Source organism: Denticeps clupeoides, chromosome 6 (genome assembly GCF_900700375.1).
Source record: "Denticeps clupeoides chromosome 6, fDenClu1.1, whole genome shotgun sequence".
NCBI classification, from domain to species: Eukaryota; Metazoa; Chordata; class Actinopteri; order Clupeiformes; family Denticipitidae; genus Denticeps; species Denticeps clupeoides.
In genome coordinates this window covers 20,455,871-20,477,733 of record NC_041712.1, presented here as the reverse complement: position 1 = coordinate 20,477,733, position 21,863 = coordinate 20,455,871, and the positions used below count along the sequence as shown (strand labels likewise).

Here is a 21,863-nt window from a genome sequence, read left to right as displayed (position 1 = left end):
GTCTTTTCATGTGTCTTCTCATTGGAATTTCATACTGACCACTTTTTTTGCAGTAAATAATTTTTTGGTTAGGGATTTTTTTTTTTTTAAACAGGAATTGTCCCTCTAGACTTTGGTTCAGGTTGTATTTTTTTGGTGTGCCCCACATTCCACTGACCCTCTCATTGGAGTGCAGAGATATGTAGATCCCATCCGCTCTTGTCATTACCAGATCCTCTCTAAGTCTCCTTAATGCATGTCAGTGCAGGTCATTGATTTGTCTTATCTAAAACATAAATAAGTAAATAGAAATAGGTTGATACAAGACAATCCTTACGCTCACTTGACTTATCAGGACGGAGTCTGTTTTTCAGGATTAGTGTGGAGGGGGTCAACACTGGCCTTTGGTCTGGGATCTTTACCTTCCGTTTCCTTTTCCATGAGTACATATAAATATGTTTTTACATTTCAAAGTTCTTCCTCGTCTAGTATTGAACAGTCTATATTAGGGTTAATATAATTAATGTTCTACTTTTGTCTGATACTGTAACACCTGCAACAGCATTTTGTCATTGGAGGAAACACATTTTTGGAATTGAAACTAAATATTCAAAATATTTAATGTACAAAAAAAAAATCAAAATACAAAACAAGAGATTTCTATAAAATCCTCAGAAGTACTACGAAAGAACAGCTGTTAGCCAATGTGCTACTAATGGGAATTAGACAAAGTCACCATGTGAATACCATGCATAATAGAAGACATTAAAAATTAAACAAAAAGGAAATATATACAGAAAGACTTAGTGGAAACGTCATATTTCCATATTGTTATTGGAAATGCAAAAATGTATTATATGTCCATGCCATCTCATACAGTTCACACGATTGCCAATGTCTTGTCGTAAAGGTGAGGTAGGTCCTATAAGCTATGTCTCAAGGTGCTGTACGTGTGGGACTTTCTGTTTTTCTAACCCAGGAGAAATTAAATAGTTTCAGTTTGGTTGGGAGGGGCAAACTTCAGACAGCGAACGCAAGAGCTCGGTACTCGCGGAGTCGTGTTTGTTTACCTCGGAGATAAGCGGTGTGTTAGGGCGGCGGGGAAATTCACAATTGTAACTGGAGATGAGGAGTGTGTCCCGGAACGGATGGCCGCTTGTTCTTATTGCCCGGAGGGGTGTAACATTAGCTTTGTAGGTAGTCGGTACGTGTGGATATTAATATACTTGACGGAGTCACCGCTCCATCCAGCTGAGGTGGTGAGTGAGTTGCCCTGAGTTTTCTTCTTCTTCTTCTTTTTCCTCTCTCTCTGTGTCTGTGATGCCAGACGTTGAAAGAAGGTATCACCCCTCTTACACCTCTGTTCACCGCTGGGTGCTGCGGTTTGGATGCAGTTCTCTGGGACTCAGTGCTTGGTGTGTTTATTTGTGTGTGTGTGTGTGTGTGTGTGTGTGTGTTTAGTCCTGAGGCAAATGTGACTGCGGTCAGAATGTCCTACTTCAGCGTTGGGTCCCCTCCCTTCCCTCGTCCCTCGACTCCTCTGTCCTCTGTCCGACCGTTTTGGCTTCAGGTTCCGCCCCTCGAGTTTGAGTGTCCCCATTCCGAGCTTGGGGGCTCATTGTGGGGACGAATCTGTCTGCCCCTGTGTCCACGGAGCAGAGGGTGAGACTGGCACACAGGGCCCCCCAGTTCAGCTCGCACTGGGCACGGACCCGCCGGGCGATTGCTTCTCTCACCTCGTCCCCACAGCCCAGCAGGATGTTCACCAGCTCCACATGGGGACTGAGAGACACAGGGGCGTTACTCTCTGCATTTAAAATACTCTTTCACCCGCCAAATCCATTCCGATCGCAACGTGTGGCGAGCAGCCGCTGACTCACCCTTTGGGAAACAGGTCGCTGAAGTGGATCATCTCCACCATGACGTTGACGTTCTGGCGCACGGCCGCGCAGAGGTTGTGTTTGGTGTAGCACTGGCGCTGCAGCTGGAACACGAGCTCCTTTACGGCCACGCAGCGGCGGCTCACGCAGCTGAAGCGCTGTCGCAGCCCATGGGCCATGCACTTCAGAGCCTCTTTTATGAAGGACTTACCCTGTGACGCAAGACAAGTGCACAGTTAAGAGAGAACTTCACATAAAGCGACTGTCACGATCAAGCAGCCCACAAATCTGAACCCCAATCTTCCAAATCCTACACCCGACCCACAGAGGGTGAAGCTACATCTTACAAAGTTGTATTAACAATAAGGATAAAAGATCATCACTATAGTCTGTTGCTTTGCCAATACGAGAAGAGTTGAGTCCATTTAATGGGTACTAATTGGCAAAAAAAGCTAAGTCAAAATGACAAATGAACAATTGACAATCAGCAGAATGAAACCGAAGTGTCTGAGTACGGCATTAAGACTGAGTGCATGATGAATTATGCTACAAAAAGGCTACACGATGACGTGAAAACCGCGAACCTGGCAGCCCGTCGCCCACCTGAGAGTCGAACTTGCCCGCGTTGTGCAGGAAAGTCATGCAGATGTCGTGCAGTCCGCGGATCTCGCAGGAGTTGTTGTTGAAGCACTCGAACACGCCGCAGCCCACGTCCCCCGCGCCCAGCAGGCAGTGCTGGATGTCGGCTGCGGTCAATCACAACGCACGTCGCTTTAGTAGCTGCCACCGGTCCGTGCTTTATGGTTCTAGCCGTCATTCAAACGCATCACTGACATAAAAGAGACCGGCTCGACTGGCTCGGCAGAAATGACGGATGCGGCGTGTCCTCGCATCTTTACCTGTGTTCTGCAGGGACAGCCGTCGCTTCTGGAGGCTCAGGCTCTTCTCCTGCGACGTTTCGTGCGGGTCGCCGCTCACGTCCACCGCGCCGGCGGCGCCGTGTAGTAAAAAAACAAGCGCGAAAATGCCCAACGCGCACCTCGCGTCCATGTCTGACGCCGGCGGGGCGCCGCTGTATTTCTTCCCGCACGGAGAGGGGGCACGGCGGTGGCGACGGACGCGGGCTATATTCCCTCCAGGCGCCCGTGTCAGCGCGGCTGAAGAGGCCGAGCAGGTGCTGTCACGCCGCCGGCCGACCAATCGCAGGCGCTCGCGTCCGCGGCCAAGTTCGGAGGGCGGGCGCGAGGGAGGCGTGGCCCCGCGCGGCCCCGCGTCAATGAGCGCGAGCGGGGTTGCCAGGTCTCGCGAGAATTCGACGCAGTTCCGCCGACGCGCGAGGCGCCGACTCTCATTGCGATGCAGCTTCGTGAGGAATGATCGGCAGACCGGCTAGTCGTGGTGGCTTTACTTGAGCGTTGCCGTTTTACTGTACGTCCACTGCCTTTCGAACTCTTACTTCTTACTCCACTAGTTAATACAAAATCTGTTGCGGATACAAATGCAACAGGCCATGGAAATGCACCATGGGAATACAATAATGTGACCAGGTCCTTCATCTGAATTCCTGTCAAGTCAACCTGATTCGGACAGATTTATGCTCAGAGGTGATTGTGAACCAGCGCTTTAACCGTGTTTTATTACACTTTTACTGGACCAGAACGGTGGAAGCCTTGTCTAATGGAAATTAGCACACATAACACAAGTTAATTTGAGGTCAAATGCTTTATATTTAAATGAGATATAATGGAGGACTTCTGGTATATGGGCAGTGGTGGCCTAGCGGTTAAGGAAGCGGGCCCTTAATCAGAAGGTTACCGTCCCCACACACTGCTCCACGCCGGGCTCTCCACACAGGGCACACTGACTGCTTACCAAGGATGGGTGGTAGTAGCCTAGTGGGTAACACACTCGCCTATTAACCAGAAGATCCCGGGTTCAAATTCCACTTACTACCTTTGTGTCCCTGAGCAAGACACTAAGTGTCTCCAGGGGGGGACTGTCCCTGTAACTACTGATTGTAAGTTGCTCTGGATAAGGGCGTCTGGTAAATGCTGTAAATGTAAATGATAAGCAGAACACACGTTTCGTTGTGTGTGCACCACGTACTGTACTGCAGTGTTTCACAATGATTTTCACTTCACATACCTTTTCCTTGGGTACCTCAAGTGGATCTGTGAGGCTTATCGGCCGAGATCTATAACCACTGCTACCACGGTTTGTATTAAAGAATAAATAGACCTGCTGGTGAAGGGGGTGTTAACCTGCTGGTCAGTGGCTGGGTCAACAGAGGTCAAGGCACCAGAGCAGCAGCTCCAGACAGAAGGCATCGCTGACTGTTTACGGAACACTGTGTTCTGCTCGGTTTACCCGGACAGGTCCAGTCAGGGGAGTTGGGTGCGGGGAAAGACTTGTCGATGGAGGATGCCATTCCTTAGGCTCCCTGTGTATTTCTCCCTGAGTGCGAGCGCTGATTGACAAATGGCTGTTTCTCAAGCACAGGACCCCCGCTGGCCGCAGTGTTGATGCCGGTGTGGGTGAAGGCGTTTGCCAGGACGGCTGATCCGCCTTGGCAGGCACCTCCTCACCTGCGTCTTTTCTATTCGGCAATTTGAATCGAACCAGCTTGCTGGCAGGGGCCCACTTGCTGCGGCGGTAGCAAGGTGAAAAACACCCCAGTCACACGTCACGGGTAGGAAGCGTTTGCCCAGAGTGGTGAAGCATATGACAGCAGTCATTTATGTTATCGAGAAGATAAATATTTACCACACTCACAACTGCCTTCACTCAAGTGTTTATGTACCGTGGGCATCACGTGACTCCAGACAGGTTCGTATTTAATGCCCATAGAAGGGATCGGACGGCAGTGATGTGCGCAGCATGGGGAAAAATGTGTTTTTCAAACTGAGGAGGAGGAGGAGGAGGAGGAGGAGGAGGCGACAGCCAATCCTCGGCCTGAAATGAGGACGGCTCAAGTCGGCCAGCGGGGAGAACCAAGCGGCTGCTAACCTTTGGCGTAGAGATTGCGTATGGATACACGTGTCCCTGGCGTAGGCTTACTCATAAGGGATACGGGCATTAATATCACGCTAACATCTCTGTACCGTTCTCCTGCCATTTCCTTGAACAGATTGTATGCCGAATAAATATTGTGACTTTTGTTTGGTTTGTGGCGTTAGTGTTGCCATGTCTTGGGATAAAAACCTCTTCTTCTCATGACACACAGACACAGTCGATTGTGTTTTGATCATTTGGATTTTAAACCAGCCCCTTTGTAATGTTACACGCAAAGTGTTTTGTTCTTCTTTCTCTAATTCAAATTGGCGTGAAAACCGCGACCCTGGCAACCAGTTTGGCCGCGTGGTTGCGTGTTGATAGTGGCGCTCCTGCGTCACGGCGCGTTTAACGGGCCGGGCGCGGCCAAGAGCGGCAGAAAATGCCCCTCGAGGGCAGTTAAAGCTAAAAACGCGTCTCAAATAAACACGTTTGGAACCCTGAGAAGAAACAGAGGCGCTGTCAAAACCCAGCCTCCTCTGGGTACGCGCTGTTCCTTTGGCTGCGTTATTTTTCCTTTTTATTACGCGCATGAATCCTCTGCCTGCTGTGCATGTAGTTTGCCAGCTCTACTCATTTCTGTATTAAATATGAAGCTCCTTTTTGTAGTAGATGTGCAATGCAAGGGGCCAGTGCACCGTTGCCATCAAGTGATTTCCCATCCCTAGCCTAAGTTTTTTTTTTTTCTTTTTCAAGCTTCATATTGTGTCCCTATATGGCCATTTCAAGGCACTTTAGGGGACTGATGAGCCCTAGACTGACCCAAACAGACCAGACTCGAGGACTTGCTATGTGAGGGATGTTAATCTGACTCCTTTGGTATTAAAAATGTGCACAAAATAAATAAAATCATTGTATGTGAGATATATTAATATGGGCTTTTGAGATCTGTAATAGTTGAAGAGGAAAATCTATTTATTTTTGGGAATTTGCTTGGTTTGCATTCCTGGTTTTGACCCCCCTGGGTGGCATGTGGTGCATTTCTTTTGCCTTGCCAACCTGCCCTGAGCTGCCATTTCCTCAATGATTGGTGGAGCTGACCGTTGTGCTGAAACCAAGCGCTCTAGATACAATTTTAAGCAAAAAATGTCATAACTTTAGCTATGAGCACGTTGTGATATGCTCCTCAGATGAACTAATTAAAATGCTGATTACAATTTCTAGATGCACACATATAAGACATACCTAACCTCATGTTTAGCTTTTATTTTATTATATCCACACACACACACACACACACACACCTCTAAATTTGCAGTTGTGTCTCTTTTATAACCCTCTGCTTTCTGGAAACAGAGATGTGGGCCGGGCAGGCATGTAGGACACCTATTTCAGGTTCTAAATCATTATCCTTCCTGGATGTTGACTCTCTTGTCATGCGCAGACTTTTAGAGGAATGACCATCCCCTGCCAAAGGGGGCATGTCCTGCATGTCCTGGCCCATATCCATGCTGGCATCTGCCCACCCCATTAGCATAGGCGTGTGAGGGACATTACCAGAGCATTATCCGCCCAGATGCCTTCGGCTGTTTATTTTGAAAACTTTCACTTGAAGGATTACGCCCGAGATTTGTGTTTCTCCAGTCTTTCGTGTACATTTGATGTACGTGTCCGGCGGAGACTCTGCGAGAGCTTCCGACAGTAAATTAGGAGCAGAGCCGGAGTTGTGGGGTGAGTATCAGTTCCCATCGAGAATGTGCACTCGCAGCGGCGCGAAGCGACTGTCATCTGAGGCATGCTACTCTTGCCGCATGCCGGCTTACGGTTTACAGTAACTCTGTTGTCACAGGTGCATAAGCCACCCCCATCCAGCGCCATCACAACACACACCTCTGACCTTTGTGTGTGTGGACATGGGGCCTTTACAGGGGAAGGATTCTGGCGCAGGGGTCAGGCACACAGTGACATGCATGCCCCAGATCAGTGGAGGAGCCGTACACTCCAAGGACATGTGACTTTGAGGAGAAAAGGGAAGAGAGGGAGGGTGAGCCCCCCCGTTTGCTACTATGGGCTGTCCTCACCCACGCCAAGTCCAACAGACACATACATGCGACATGCAAACACTCAGCTTTAACCTCAGATAGCCTTGTTATTCATCATCCACCCCTGTCCTACAAAAAAACACAGACTTTCCACAAACACAGAAGGCAAACATGTTGCATAAATTAAGTTAGGATGAAAATTGATTTCTCCAGGACCACCATGAGTCAGTGATTTTTGTTTCCAAGTGTTTCTTGGGGGACCTGTCAAAGCCTATTGGGCCATCCTGTATGTGACTTGGGGCCAAATAAAAAATATTGGATAATAATAATAATCTGTCATTTACACATATAGATATGCACACGTACACTAATTCCTCAGAAACACATTTAGCTGAAAACCATAAATATATCTACTGGCTTTATGTCTTAATAAAGTGCTTATGAAAAAAAGCTCACACTCTGGTTCCAAACCAGGCCCCCAAGGGTAATTCCAGGGCCTCTTCTAAGAAAGGTTTTTCGTGGCACCCTCAGTAGCTATTAGTGTTTGGGTGCCAGAAAAGGAAAAAGGTCTGTGAATAATAATACATGCTGCTCAATGTACCAATAAGTGTGTTTGAATAAGCACCTTTTTAATGTGTCCGCTCAGCTGTACATTAGGGGAACAGCGCATGCAGAGCCTCAGACAGCCATCTTGCCAAAACAAACCGATGAATCCACGATGTTACAAAATATTTCTCTGTATTCCATTTATACTTGAATTCAGAGACAAATTCTGTGTATTATAATACCTTATGGCCTCAAGAGGATTTTTTTGCACCCTATGCACTTTCTCAGCAAACATTGCCACATACAAGTGATACCAGTGGAAAATAATGTTTTTCACTATTATTTTCCCATCCAGAAGGAATGCGAGCTACAGCACATCCACAGCAATTGGCAACTCCAGCGTCTCTCCTCACATTTCCTCTCTTACCCCTTCGGTATGTGCTGGACTCATTAGAGGATCCTGTCCCAGTGCATTACATCCTGTGCGGGGTTCGTGCAGGTGACGGGGGAATGCCATTCGGCCCCAGCGAGCCACATGTGGGACGGAAAGGTCAGCCCCGCCAGCCTGACCCCGGTGTGCCACCGAATGAAATGAATCCCCCTCCGAACTGGTGAGAAACATCCACAGGGCAATTAACCCCAGCAGATGTGGACAGGCTTAGTGCAGGAATGGAGTGGGGTGGGGTGGATTTAATTGTTGTGGCCTTGGACGGGGTGTTCTCCAGTTGAGGAGCAGCTGCATTTGGGGGTAGGGGAAGGAAGGGGGGGGACCATTAGTTCCCCTCTCTCACTCTGTCCCTGTTCAGTAATTACCCTGATGATTTATAACGTCCAGAAGACAAATGCAGTGTCAGCTGACACTTTTTAAAACTCCCATAATGCATAGAACATACAATTTCACACAGCATTAGCAGTTCCCTCCCTAAGGGGTCACATAGAGAGTTGCCACACGTCTTTGGGGAAAAAAGAAAAAAAACTGCAGAGTCACTTGCTTCCATTATACACGATATTTAATATCAACTAAGCAAATTAAGAGCTGCTGCATCATGACTCATGACTGGGAACTGAAATAGCAGATAATTTACGATTTAACAGGTGGCTTCAGACACTTTTTTAAATGGTCATGTTTAAATTAATTATTTTATGTAACTTAATAATCAATAATATTATTTTTATGGAACAGATGATATTGTTTAACAGTCTGCTAGTTCTTGATTTCAGTAGGGGAAAGGCAACAAAAAATGTGTATCTGTGTAAAACATTAAAAAAACCTTACAGTTACATTAAACTCCACTCAGTGGGAAAGGTGGCTTTAGACAAACCATGTGTAAATTAAAGTGTTTTATTTTCAAATTTAGAAAAATTATAGCTTTATTATGCCACCTGGTGGTTGGTTTGTAGTTTGAGCCAGGAAGTGAGGGAAGCTATTTTTGCCAGCATATGATAATAATTTCGACATTTTAGTCTGATAGAAGTATAGAAATTCGTATGAATATTAGCCATTGCTAATACAACGCTCATTTCATTAACCATAAGACCACTGCAGGTCACTTGGAATCTGGACAGGTCTGGAAATGACCTTGAAGTGACTTATTTTAATCACTACTATGTACATCACAGGCCATTTGTATGTATCGGAATGAAGGGGGTTTTGAGTCATTATAGATTCTCTGCACTTGCACAGATCTGTTACTCACCCTTAAATCTCCATTAAAATGCTTCCAACGAGCACATGTGGGCATCAGGTGGCTTAGGGTTCAGCTGTAGAGTGGAGGGCACACCACGTAGGGGCACCATAAGAGCCAATTGCTGTGGGTAGTGTGATGTGGGGACTCAGGTTTCTGCTGAGGGGCCAGTCTGTGTTAATCAGAGCAGCTTGGGTGTAGGCTGCAGTCACATGTAGCGCAAAACCTTTGGAAGCCTGAACGCTCCTGCATTTGTGCCCACTGGGGTTTCCTAGCCAGGGCCCAAAGGCTGGCATGAAGGTTTTGTTGGGCTGTGCTGGAGGTTCATTCCTCTCACCACAAATTAAAACGTCCTAATATTTTGATTTCATATATATATATATATATATATATATATATAGCGGAAATATGCTGCACTTTACAAACTCAGGCATGGCAACCTCAATCCTAAATACTCTAAAGCCAACCTTTGCTCTACTAAGTAGCATTCCTGCCCTGCAACGCTGCATTACATTGATGCTGCAGCTCGGCCCAAATGTTTTCAATCACTTCACACCCTGGGCTTATTGCAGCGACCACAAGGAGCTTTTGTGGCGAACTCTCTGCTGCATTGTCCAAATTCCAGATGAGTGGGCTCAAATGCTTAAAATTAATTAATTAACGAGGACTGTGACATGGTTCCATAGCTGGAACAAAATGAGCAGAGTGATGCAAGAGCCTGTTTGTTTCCCTTCCCTGGCCATTTATGTTTTTATTAAATGAATGCATGCTTCTTCCAACAGTAAAGCAAAACAAAATGAAGACTACAGGACAAACTAAAGAAAAAAAATAATCACATCAACTATAAAGGTTTTGTAGGTTTCTCTAATCAAGCAGAGCATGTCTCATCCAAATCTACTGTAAATCCTAACATTTTAAAGTAACATCAATTAGGTGCAAAAATGGTTTTTTATTAATTTTTCTTTTGTTTTAATGACATACAAACTAGCCATGTAGAGAAATGCTTCAGTAGTGCAGGACACCAGTTGTGGCTTTAGACAGCAGGTAATTTGTCTCTTCCAACACTGTCCGAGTCGACCTGCAGAAGCCCAAAACCAGCTCTTTTAAAAACCACGTTCAGTGGCATAGCACAAGTGCCAAAAGTCGACGAAAACCTTTCGCAAAATCAATTCTTTAATTAACCAGCCGAAACATGCTGAACCCCACTTCATTCTGAAAGCCCTAGCACTAAAACACACACCAAAAAAATAGGTGCGTGTGGATAATTTCCTCAAACCGTTTCTCAGGCCAGATCACCAAGAAACCACACGGCGGCAGGCAGCCTGTGGTCATCAACTCATTAGCGCTCAGGGCGTTTTTGGCGCAGGGTTGCTGGTAGTATCCTGAGTTTCCGAGTCATGGGCAAAAGCGTTCGCGACCCCCTCATCCTTCTTATCCGCAGCGAGAAAGTCGTGGATTGCATTCTCTATGTGTGGCCGGAAAATGTGGTTCAATTTTGGGTCGACCACTTGCGTGATGATTCTGTCCACTCCCGACTCCAGCATGCCGGACCTGTAGAAGATGAATCAAAATCAACAAAAAAAAAAATCAGATGTCCAGATGTTCAAGGCTCCCAACGGATTAAAATATGGCACTGGACAAATGGTTCTGGAGAATTTCCATCTCCTGAGTTTAGTTCCACCGTCAGAATATAGCTTCAGAAGCCTTTGCCGACCGGCAACAACAAAAAAAATGAAATCAATCATTTGGAGACGCAGTAAAGTAGCAGACGTGATTACAACAGAGATCGAGACTGAAGATGGTTGGAACTGAAATAAATACACATGAGCATTGTTATTAGAGTTAAGCTGCGTCGGAGACGTTAAATCCCGGGAGAGGGTATGAAAAATGTGCTTTTAAAAGTACTTACTGCACGACGCTTTGCCGCAGAACGTTCCGCACTTGGTTCTTGTTGATGGACGGGTTCCATTCCTGGGTGCTCAAGTGATTTGACACGAAGTTGTCGACCTTTTGCCGCAAATTTTGATACGCGGGCTATTAAGAAGAGACGAAAGAGAAAAAAAAAAGTGTTTTTTTTTTTTCTTCTGGTAGTTAAAGGGCTCGCAGCGGACAAGACAGAGGCGGTCGAGCGCGAACAAAGCGCCCGGCTGCCACAAGTTATCACGGCCGACAGCAGGGAGTCCGCTCGGTTCGGCTCAGCCTGTGGGCTCCCGGCCTCACCTTTGTGTCCACGTCGGCGAGACAGTCTCGTCGGAACTCGTCGAACAGGCCGCGGTTCTTCAGATGCTCCACGATCATGCCGATGAGCTGAGGGTCGCCAGGCGGAAGGTTTACCGCAGCGATGCTCGCACTTTCCGCCATACTCTTGTTCAGATTATTTTCCGGACCATCGGGGTGGGGAGGGGGGTGAAATCAAAGCTTAATCCACGTGTGACACATAAAGTTCTGTTTTCTGTAACAGAGGCTCATGGGGAACTTTGTCAGACGTGAAAACGTTAGCAGAGGAACAAACCCAGCACAAGTACAACACATGCAAAGAGCAAAAAATGGCCGACATCTACTTCCGTTGGGCTGCCCAGGGCAGCCAATAAAATTCGTCCGTGGGCGGAGCCATCACCTGTCATGCCCACACGTGCTACTTCCTCCACAACATCGCGCTGATTGGTTACTTCTACCATCACAGTCATGTCTTGAGTTGCGAGAGGGAGGTGCTGCTTGAAATGCATCATTTTTAAAAAATGTTCAAATCGAGTTAGATAAAACAAAAGACGAGTCTCCGTGTCCCCATAACAACTACCATAAAGTGAGATAAGTGAAGTGATTGTCATACACAGCACAGCACACGGTGGCACAACGAATTGTGTCCTCTGCATTTAACCATCACCCTTGGTGAGCAGTGGGCAGCCATGACAGGCGCCCGGGGAGCAGTGTGTGGGGACGGTGCTTTGCTCAGTGGCACCTTGGCGCTTCGGGATTCAAACCGGCAACATTCTGACTACGGGGCCGCTTCCTTAACAGCTAGGCCACCACCACCCCGAAAGGTACAAAACCCTGAAGCAAATTTAATCAAACCTAAAACATGTATTGTGGTTTTTGGTGTGCTGTGGGCTCTGAGTGGATTTGTTTCCTTTCTTAATTTCAAGACATGGTTGTAGGACATTTCACACTAAGAGCGACATAAAAAATATGCCAAAATATACCACTGCTAATACCAGCTATATTTGTGATGTATTGAAATGAATATTAAGAGATATTTTTTGAAGAATGTTTTTTTTAACAATAATATGTTCCTATATAAAGAGATTCACTTTAGAGAATCAGGAAGGTCTTCTGTCATAGAGTCGAAATTAGTTGCTTCAGTTTGCTGGAGGAAGTGGTTGCCAGGCAACTAGGGAGAGGATCCGTGGTGACGCTATGAACCGAAAAGCAACAGATGACTGAGAGAGTTTAACCTGGGCTTTCTCCTTTGTCTGGCTGGTATCTGGATATATGGTGAAGAAAATGAGAAAAGTGATACTAATATTCTTTCATGGTAATTTCATTGATTCAAAAACTGAGTTGAGTTGCAGCACAATAAGACTGACATCTGAGATGCATAATATGTGGTCAGTATGACTACTGTATGTCATAAAACAACCTTAATTATTCTTAAACATTATTTCAGCAATTAATATTTGTATCATTACTTATTACAGCAATATAGTAGTTTTATTTTAATTGTTCAGTTTTTAAAATAGACATGGTCTATTTTATGAATGTATATACATGTAGATAAGTAATGTATGAATGTGTATTTAGTGTATGTACATGACTTACTGAAAATGTCACATGAAGCATGAATGCTATTGGCCAGTATAGTGTTTTTGAATGTGGTACTTCTGTGCTCCAGTAGATAGTGCTGTAGCACCAGGCAGTGGGGGAGTGGGGGTGTCAGGAGCGCTGAGCGTTGTTCTTTTAATTATCTCACATCTTCGCCTAAGTAAACTGAATTACACCATATGTGTTGTGCCATATGCATCTTTGATCCTCCCACCGGGCCATTGTGTAGCTGCAATCGAGTCACTTAACGCAAACACAGAGCAACCCCAACGCTGAATGGCACCCAATTCCATTCATAACTCGGGCAGTGCCGCAGAACGATCCTCTTAGAGCCGGATTGTTCTCCATGTCTTTTGGATTAACGTGTCCTTGTTCATTCTGCGCACATTTCCTCAGGGAATTAGTGAATTTCTCAGCAGTGTGTGTGAGAGAGAGTGAGATGTGATGATAAAGTGAGAACCAACACACAAGTTATCATTCTGCTGTCAGGAAAGGTCTCGCTTAACTCAGAACCTGTCAGCTGTTAAAAATAGGCATTGTCGGTGGAGAAATTAGCCTGTGGCACGAGCGCACAAATGGAATATTCATTTGTTTTGGTTTCTGTTCAACGCTCTTCACAGGCTGCGCTAAAACAATGGCTTCCGTGGTTCATTTTTTTTGGTTCTGATGTCACTGGATATCGAGCAAGGCTGTGATTGAGGATCATCAGAGTGCTCTATACAAATGAACCCAGTTGGCCGCAAAAACTAATTTGCCTCACTGAATGAGTGCACAAGTCTCTCGGTTGCCAAGGCAACTTGTTCCTGCGATTTCTCAGGTTTCTGCATGGCGTTCACAGTTTTAGATTGCCTTTCCTCGAGCCTTCAACCGGGGTTGCTGCAATTAAACAAACCCAGCCTCCCCTTTTGCAAACAAAGCTGCAACATTAACACCAACGGCATCATATGCTCTCTCCAAGATACAACAAAGGAGCACTTAAATGTGTACCTTGCGTTGCAGTTAGTGGCTGTTTTAGTACTTTGCTTAAATTAATTAAATGGGGATATTCATTACGTACTGCACGCTGGTGAGAGCAAAATATCCCCCTGGGTGTCGGAGTGAGGAGACAATCATAGAAGGACACGTGGATAATCGTTACCTGAAAGTAGCACTGCAGTCCCAATGGACAATCTCATTTAAAAATAAAAAAAAAGTGAAGTGATTGTAACTTGTGATACACAGCAGCACAGCACACGGTGCACACAGTGAAATTTGTCCTCTGCATTTAACCCATCTCCCTGAGTGAGCAGTGGGCAGCCATGACCAGCGCCCGGGGAGCAGTGTGTGGGGACGGTGCTTTGCTCAGTGGCACCTCAGTGGCACCTTGGCGGATCGGGATTCGAACCGGCAATCTTCTGATTACGAGGCCGCTTCCTTAACCGCTAGGCCACCACTGCCCCTCATTTAGTATCTCGGTGACTGTTGTATTCCAATAGATGACTACTTGTGGGTTTAGAAATCTGACATTAGTCATAATCATGGCTGAACACAATGCGTCCAAATTGAATCTGACACTTGTAGACAGATGAGCAAATGACATCTGCTTCACTCTGGTCCGTGTATGTTTCGATCGAGTCGAGGGCTCTTCAGCCACTCGCCACGGCCACTTGACCTTTGTAAAGTAAGCACGGCATAACTGCTGAGTCATTGCACACAGTTCCTTATCGCAGGGTTATGACAGCCTAAACAGATATCCAGCCCCCCCTCAAAACACATGCCAACAGCACAGCTAAAAAACAGTCAGCCCTGTCTGAGACACCCCGTCCCCTTCCTTCTGTCATCATTGTTCCCGTGGGGCAAGTTGAACTATCTCTGGGCTTTTCATCCATGCACACAAAACACACTAGCAGTCTTGGCTCCATTTGCAGTGAACACACACGCGCGTTATCTCCTCTCAACATCACTAAAGCGAGTGCTGGGTTTTGATATGAGTGTGCAGATCCTCTGCATAATTAGCGGAGACTGTTTAAAGCTGCAGGCCATTGATAAGACAGACCATAAAGAGCTGCATGTGAGGGAGCAATCGTGCATGCTCCATAAAGATAACCATATGTGCCTAACATTTTAGTGAAAGCAAATCCATAAAGTGGCCCAACATAAAGTTTATTTTCTTTCTTTCTAGAAAAATGCATGCAAACGAACACCGTTGCACAAACGTGTTTGTATTTGACAAGACTAGGTGTGTTTTCTTGGGGGAAGCTGTCACACTGCCATAGCCCTGGTTTGTGTTGGTGGGCGTGGGTGAGTGTGTGTAAACATATGTGGGAACTGTTCTGTGGGAAATTTCAGAAGACGCTGTACACACCCAATACAAACACTTACAGCGCTCAGGTCGAGACATATTGGCCATGATTACCAAAAAAAACGTAAAAAAAAAGGTAAATTACTTTAGTGCAAACAATTACCTGTCCCAATAACTCATGCTGTGGCCAACAAATTTCATCTTTATTAACCATTAGTTTAAGTCTTATTGAGATCAACTGGTGGTAGTATCCTAGTGGGTTCAACACTCGCCTATGACCCAGAAGACCACAAAGTCATAGGTTCAAACCCCACTTTCTACCTTTGTGTCCTTGAGCAAGACACTTAACCTAACATTAATATTTTAGAATTGTGAAAAGCATATTATTTATTTATTTATTTACTTCACAGATAGCCTCTGTCTCTGATGCTCACTCGTGATGGAAATCAGCAGGCAAAAGAAAATCAGAATGGACAAAACAACCCAGAACTGCATAAAAACATTATCATTAGCAACAAATTTTAAAAAAATGCAGAAATAAGTTGGTGGAGGTGAAGAGCTGGGCACAACAGTGTATATCACAGAACTCCACATAAAAAAAATCTTAAATAGCAAAAATACAGCAATGTATTTTATTAAAAAATACTTTAAATGATAAAAAATTTATGCCGTATTAATATGTGGTCCCGGGGTTTATGGCGCAACCTCATGATGCAGATGATGCAGTACAACATGCTTCATTGAAACAGAACGCATGTCACATATCAACAACTGAATGAAATAATGTGATAGCCACACTCACATTACAGAATATCATGTTGCACAATCGCCATATTCCTCTTGTAAATGTGGTGTGCAGTTGACTGGAGTTTGTTTTTCCAGGAACGTTATTTTGTGTTAGACACTTGTGCTTCCACTGCCATTAAAAATGTCTTTTTTTTTTGTATTTAGTGAATGTGTACGCATCTCGGCCCCCGCAGTCACCGTTTTTTTTGGTTGTGTAAGATTGACTCATTCATTACAGATGTAGACGGCTGAGTTAGGGAGCGATAGGTTTTCTTCTCCCCTGGGTGCCTTTTCCTTCCTGGGGTCACACGGACCCTTCCAAATGGCAATAAATTTGCCAGGAGACGCCTGTGCAACGTGCTAATTTTGTGTGACCTACAAGGGCATTTCTACTTTTTTCCAGAACAAGTCATTGCCATCCAAATTCCCCCTCCCTCTGTGAGATTAAGGGAGCGCTCACTGATGTATTTAAATTTGAGCTATTTAAGTGGTCGTGTTAAGGCAGAGAATAATAAAAAATTCCTGCCTGGACTCACCAGGGACTCATTACAGCCGGGTAGCATGACACACTAGAGCGGCCGCAGTTAAATTTACGCTCATTCGGCAGCACACGCTTTTATTGCCTTTTTCAAGATGGCCCAGTCCCAGTGATGTGAGAGGGTCTGAATTGGGTGTGATGATTTACCCGGGCCTTTGGAGAATCATGTGTGTTTGTTTTTCCCCTGCAGCGGCACAGAATCGGTCGAAACGTGGGCCTTAATGCCGAGGTCTCGAGTGAGACGGTGCACCTCTGGAGTGTTTTGAGGTGCGCCTCTCATCCCAGACTGATAACGTCTAGAGAATTGACACATTCACACAGTAGAGGGTACAGCTTCGCCTATTTTTCTCTTTTAATCTGAAAGCAAGACAGGTGACAATAAGGTGGTTTGTCGTACCCACCCACCCATACTCACACAATGAAAACACTCTTTTGAGAGAAACTATTCCCTCTAAAGGGAATATTGTAGCACAATAAACACAATATAATCCATCCTCTGGCCTCTTATGTATTTGTTTCTTAGAGTATGTGTGTGCATGTGTGTGACGAGTGTGTTCCTGCTTGCTATTATTCTAGAAGTCAATGCACAGCTGTTTCTGAAACTTCCGCAGGGTTCTGCTGTTGCCTGGCAGCCGCATCACTTTATTTAATGCCGGTTAGTCCCCAATTATGCAAATGATGCGAGGGATGAAAAATGGAGGCTGAGAAAAGGGAATTGTGAAATACATGTTGCCAGGTTGGTGTGGTCTCTTTCCTGCTCCACATTCGCCCAGCTGGAGATCAGTAGCTGCAGCAGTGCTGGGAAGGGAGATACACTAGAGGAGTGACCACTGGAGGGCGATAATGGGTTCAAGCTGCCTATTACTGCAAAGCGTGTGTGTGCTCAGAGCAGGGATTGCTGGTAACCCTCATCTATCTCTACACACACGCACACACACAGATGCACTGAAGAGAAATGTAAATGTGTATTTTACTGCAGATGCGCTGTATACGGGCTTTACTGCATTAAAGGCTTACTGCATTTATGGGGATTCATCAGAAATTTTATGACCAAGTGAGAGAAGGGATTGAAAACTGCTGTAATCAGCCTGCTGGGCTGTTCAATACAAACCTAGAATAGGCTGTGCAGTATTATTACAGACTTGTGCCAACTGGATATTAAGTGTGTATAACAAAAACTTAACTGGGCCCTACCCTGAAGGTAGACCTTACATTATTATTTGTAACCAAGAAAAATAAATAAATTAGTAAATAAACAGTGCAATATAGTAACATTTCCACATTTATTCTTATGTTTGTGTAGGGTCAGTGTATTTCAGCAAGATCCTACATACAGCTGCACATTTTGTACATCCACATATTTCAACACATATTTTAAGCAGTGTGGGCACGTTCAGACCAATAATGTGTTTCTACTGGAACCTGAACAAGCCTCACAGAACAAGTCAACACACACACAGACACATAACTTATGCAAGATGTAACAGATTTTGGGATGTTTTGGCGATGCTGTTTGGTATGTAATGAGAGCGTGTCCCATTAACTGATGAGTGTGGGTGTTTGCTGAGGCATGCTGGGATTTTTTTTTTTGCGGGGGGGGGGGGGGGGGGGGGGGGGGGGGGTTGGGGTGGGGTTACGCAGCAAATCTGAGGGCTCCTCGGGGTATCTGCAGAGGCTGAGCACAGGACCCCGGAGCAGGGAGCCGTATGGCAGAGCCTCATCAGCTGCCAGGAACAGACAAGCATCACGCAGGACCTGCTGCAGCGCACCATTAGAGCTTTCTATTTACGGACACCTATCTTTGTACATCTGTCTGTGTAAAAGAGCAGTGCGCCCTGCTGCAGCGTAGCCATGGGCACGTGTGTTTGTGGGGACCGGGTGACAGAGAGAATGAGCCATGTCCCATCAGACCTTTCTGCACTGAAGGGCTATAAATAGGTTGCCAGAGAGCTGTGACCATCACTCACTCACTTACTCACACACATACACACACACAAAGACCTTTAACTCTCTACGCACCCAGAACTTTCAAGGATGTAGACATTTTATACTATATATACACACAGAGCTATATACTATTCTAACAACAAGATTGTAATGTGAAAAAAGAGAAGCAAATATCTTAAGCAACTGTCATGCAATTTGTCCTGAATCACAAAATTTACAATATTGTCATATTACAATATCTTGGCCAATCTAACAATATATTATTGATACAGTATTTTCTTTATTACCAAAAATCTACTAAGACATATAATAATGAGATGGATACCTGTCTTTAAATCCCATGGTTCCATGGGGCACCACTAAATTTAGCTATTGGAAATGACTGGGCAGCCTTGGATTGAGCCTTTTTCACTGCTGTGTCACTGTAAAGAATAACATGAGAACCTGCCTGGCTGCCATTCACGGACACCGCAGAGGACGTGTGTGTGTGTGTGTGTGTGTGTGTGTGTGTGTGTGGTGTGGATTCTATGGAAAATGCAGCTGCAGACTGCAGTCGTGACCTCATGCATCTTTAAAGATGAGAGTGAGCTTCTCTTTCTCACGACACACGCAGAGAGGGAGGTTGGGAGGTGGAGAGGGAAGAGGAGGAGAACTCGAGGAGGGAGAGGAAAAAAAAAAAACGCCTTTTCCGCCCACTCACTACAGATCTCCCTCTCTTCTCTCCATCTCTCTATCTGCTGGTGAGGGTATTCCCCTAATCACGGTGTCCTCCCCGGGTCTTTGTGCCTCTAACTGTGAACATCATCAGGGTAATTATTCCCTTCCAGGCATCTGAGGAACAAGCATCTGCCTCTCCTTCTGTCGACCAGTGTCCCTCTCCTCTCCTCTCCTCTCCAAACACGCACTCAGAATGCAGATGCATTCTGCAGGAGAGAGAGAGAGAGAGAGCGAAAGGAAGAGGGTCGAGAGAAAGCAGAGCGCCGGATTGAGACATTTCACTTTCCTCCGGGGAAGTATTTGATTTTATCAGCGCTGCCTGCGTGCCGGCAGGCTCGCGTCTCGCTTTGACAGGGGCGTACGCATCAGAGCGAGCATCTTCTCAGATGAGAGGTGGGGGGTGGAGGCACCAGCTGGTTCCAGCTCTGTTGGCGCGGATTGGTTGCCGTCTCTGCCACTCCCCGGCACGCGTTGACACCATTGGTCCCCTCAGCCATTTACTGTCTTAATCCCACCAAACTGTGAGCCAATCTGTAGTCATACGGTGGCTCTGCATTAATGCCTGTATGGAGAGATATTAGATGCATCCTTTTGGGTAGAAACCCTCAAATCTGCTTTTCTAATATGATCCTGTCCATATGTACTTCACTCTCTGTATATATGGCGATTCATATAGCAAAACACACAAATAATATCAGTTCACAGCATGCCTCAAATCTCTCTTCCTTTCATTTAATCTCATATGTCTGTACATAACACATAGCATGTCTTAATCCTGCTCATCAAAAATACATGCCTCTGCTTTTTTACTGAAATATTTATTTTTGCAAAAAGCCCTTTTCCCACAGGGGTCCTGTGAAATGTCTGCACAAGGTTGTCTGTCATCGCTAACCTTGTGGCTAATCGATGTTGCCAACCATAAACATAACAACACAAGATATTGCAAAATATTTCTCTCTACTGTATCTAATGAATCAATGTACATGTTATTCCGGAGACACAAGGCCAACGCAGAGGTATTTATTGGATTAGGGACCCATAATATTGATTATTTATTGGTACAAGACAGTAATAATGATATTTATCCCAAAACATGATAACTAACTTTAAATATCAGTATATGTAACTTTTGCTCTAGTAAGGACAATAGTCTGGCACATCTGCAGTGGCGATGCGTCAGAATGATCAGGCCATTGTGTGTGCGTGGGTAAGGCCATCTGCACCGTATCTGGTCTTGTGTGTCTGTGTAGGCAATTCGGTGGAGGTGGATGTTTGTAGGTAATGTAACGTCCTCTGCGGCTGCGGCCCCATTGTGAAGGGCTGTTGATAAAGCTGTAGGATGTTTGTGGGAGAAATGGATGCAGCTGCCATGGAAACATTTTTTTCTATCCAGCCCCCATATAAAGATGCTGTAGGTGCCACACAGAGATTAAAGCTCTCTTCTACTTCTTCTTCTTCTTCTTCTTATCGTTATTGCCAGTAGTAGTAATCATAATAGTAGCATAGCAAATATATTTATTAAATATATTTAATATTTGGTTACATACAATTTTAAATACATAATTGAACCAAAAACACTGCAGCACAAAATGTATACAGTAAAAGAGGAATATTGCTCAAGCGCTATGAAGAAAATTGTTTATGGAGTAAAAATTATAGTCTGTTGTTCAAATTTTTGTGTTTTTGTGTTCTGTGGTGCAGCCATAGGAATGTCAGCCAACGCTAATGAACCTCTGGAGATGTTAACTTGTTCATTTTTTACATTTTGGATCTAATCCATTCAGAGATTTAAGGCCATCTAAAAACCAATCTCAAAATGGCAACATGAGCTTTTATTTGGTTCTGGCTGCAGTTTTCACGCGCAACCTGCAATGTGCTTACATTTTTTGAGCAGATTCTGAGCATCTCCGGCTGTCAGGGCTGCTGGTGAATCACGTTGCTAGGAGAAGACTCTCCGTACTGCGATGCTAAAGAGGCAGCGGTCCTGATATTTGGTATCAGGCACATGGGCATGTTGATATATTATTCATTAGGGTGGTTTACTGAATTCAGACGTGTGTGTGTGTGTGTGTATGAAGAAGAGAAGTGGTCCGGAGGTGCTCAGAACGCTCACTCCCTATCCATTCAGCGCTCAGCTCAGCTTCTCTCAGATACCAAACCAACTGAACCACGAATGAAGAGAAAAAAAAAACAACTGAGAGAAAAAAAGAAACGAGTGGAGTAATGGCAGACAGCAGTTTCCACGGTGAAAATCGATATCGGGGATCTAACATCTCTCCAGCCAGAGAGGATGAGTCAGACCTGGAGCGAAATCAATATCGTGTGTAAGTGATTGCCATAATGGGAGGCTGGCTCTAATGGTGCCGGCGAGCGGCGGCAGCAGCAGGCGTTTGTGCGCATGCGCGGACGTGTATGTGTGTGTGTGTGTATGTACGAACAGCCACATTCTGCACAGTCCAACTGATTCTGAAGTCAGGCCATTCCAGGCATTACATAAAAAACAGCCCTGCCAGAACACTAGAAACATAGCACATCATAGCAATGTCCCTTCCACTTGAAGATGCAGTATGAGCATTTAAATTACAGAGCGACAGGGATACAACGGTAGTAAGTGGGGGTTTGAACCTGTGACTTTGTGGTCTGGCTCATAGA

General features: G+C 45.3%; 1 protein-coding gene across 1 annotated transcript; it reads right to left on the bottom strand.

The window, feature by feature from the left end:
* Positions 1–11: 11 nt before the first annotated feature.
* On the bottom strand, positions 12–11,712 carry LOC114792201 (uncharacterized). The gene is made up of 8 exons (XM_028983117.1): positions 11,344–11,712; positions 11,033–11,157; positions 10,477–10,674; positions 3,509–3,533; positions 2,759–3,221; positions 2,463–2,605; positions 1,860–2,071; positions 12–1,761 (listed from the first exon to the last, which is right to left on the bottom strand). The coding sequence occupies exons 1-8, from the start codon at positions 11,482–11,484 to the stop codon at positions 1,479–1,481; spliced, it is 1,590 nt and encodes a 529-aa protein (XP_028838950.1). The 5' UTR covers positions 11,485–11,712; the 3' UTR covers positions 12–1,478.
* Between the last annotated feature and the right edge of the window lie 10,151 nt (positions 11,713–21,863).

What these genes read in the sequence shown, in the direction of transcription:
- LOC114792201 (XM_028983117.1), bottom strand. Translation starts at nt 11,484, where the DNA reads ATGGCGGAAAGTGCGAGCATCGCTGCGGTAAACCTTCCGCCTGGCGAC. An exon ending in GCTGTCCCTGCAGAACACAG is followed by an intron (nt 2,606 to 2,758) that starts GTAAAGATGCGA and finishes GATTGACCGCAG; the next exon opens with CCGACATCCAGCACTGCCTG. An exon ending in AGCGACCTGTTTCCCAAAGG is followed by an intron (nt 1,762 to 1,859) that starts GTGAGTCAGCGG and finishes TGTGTCTCTCAG; the next exon opens with TCCCCATGTGGAGCTGGTGA.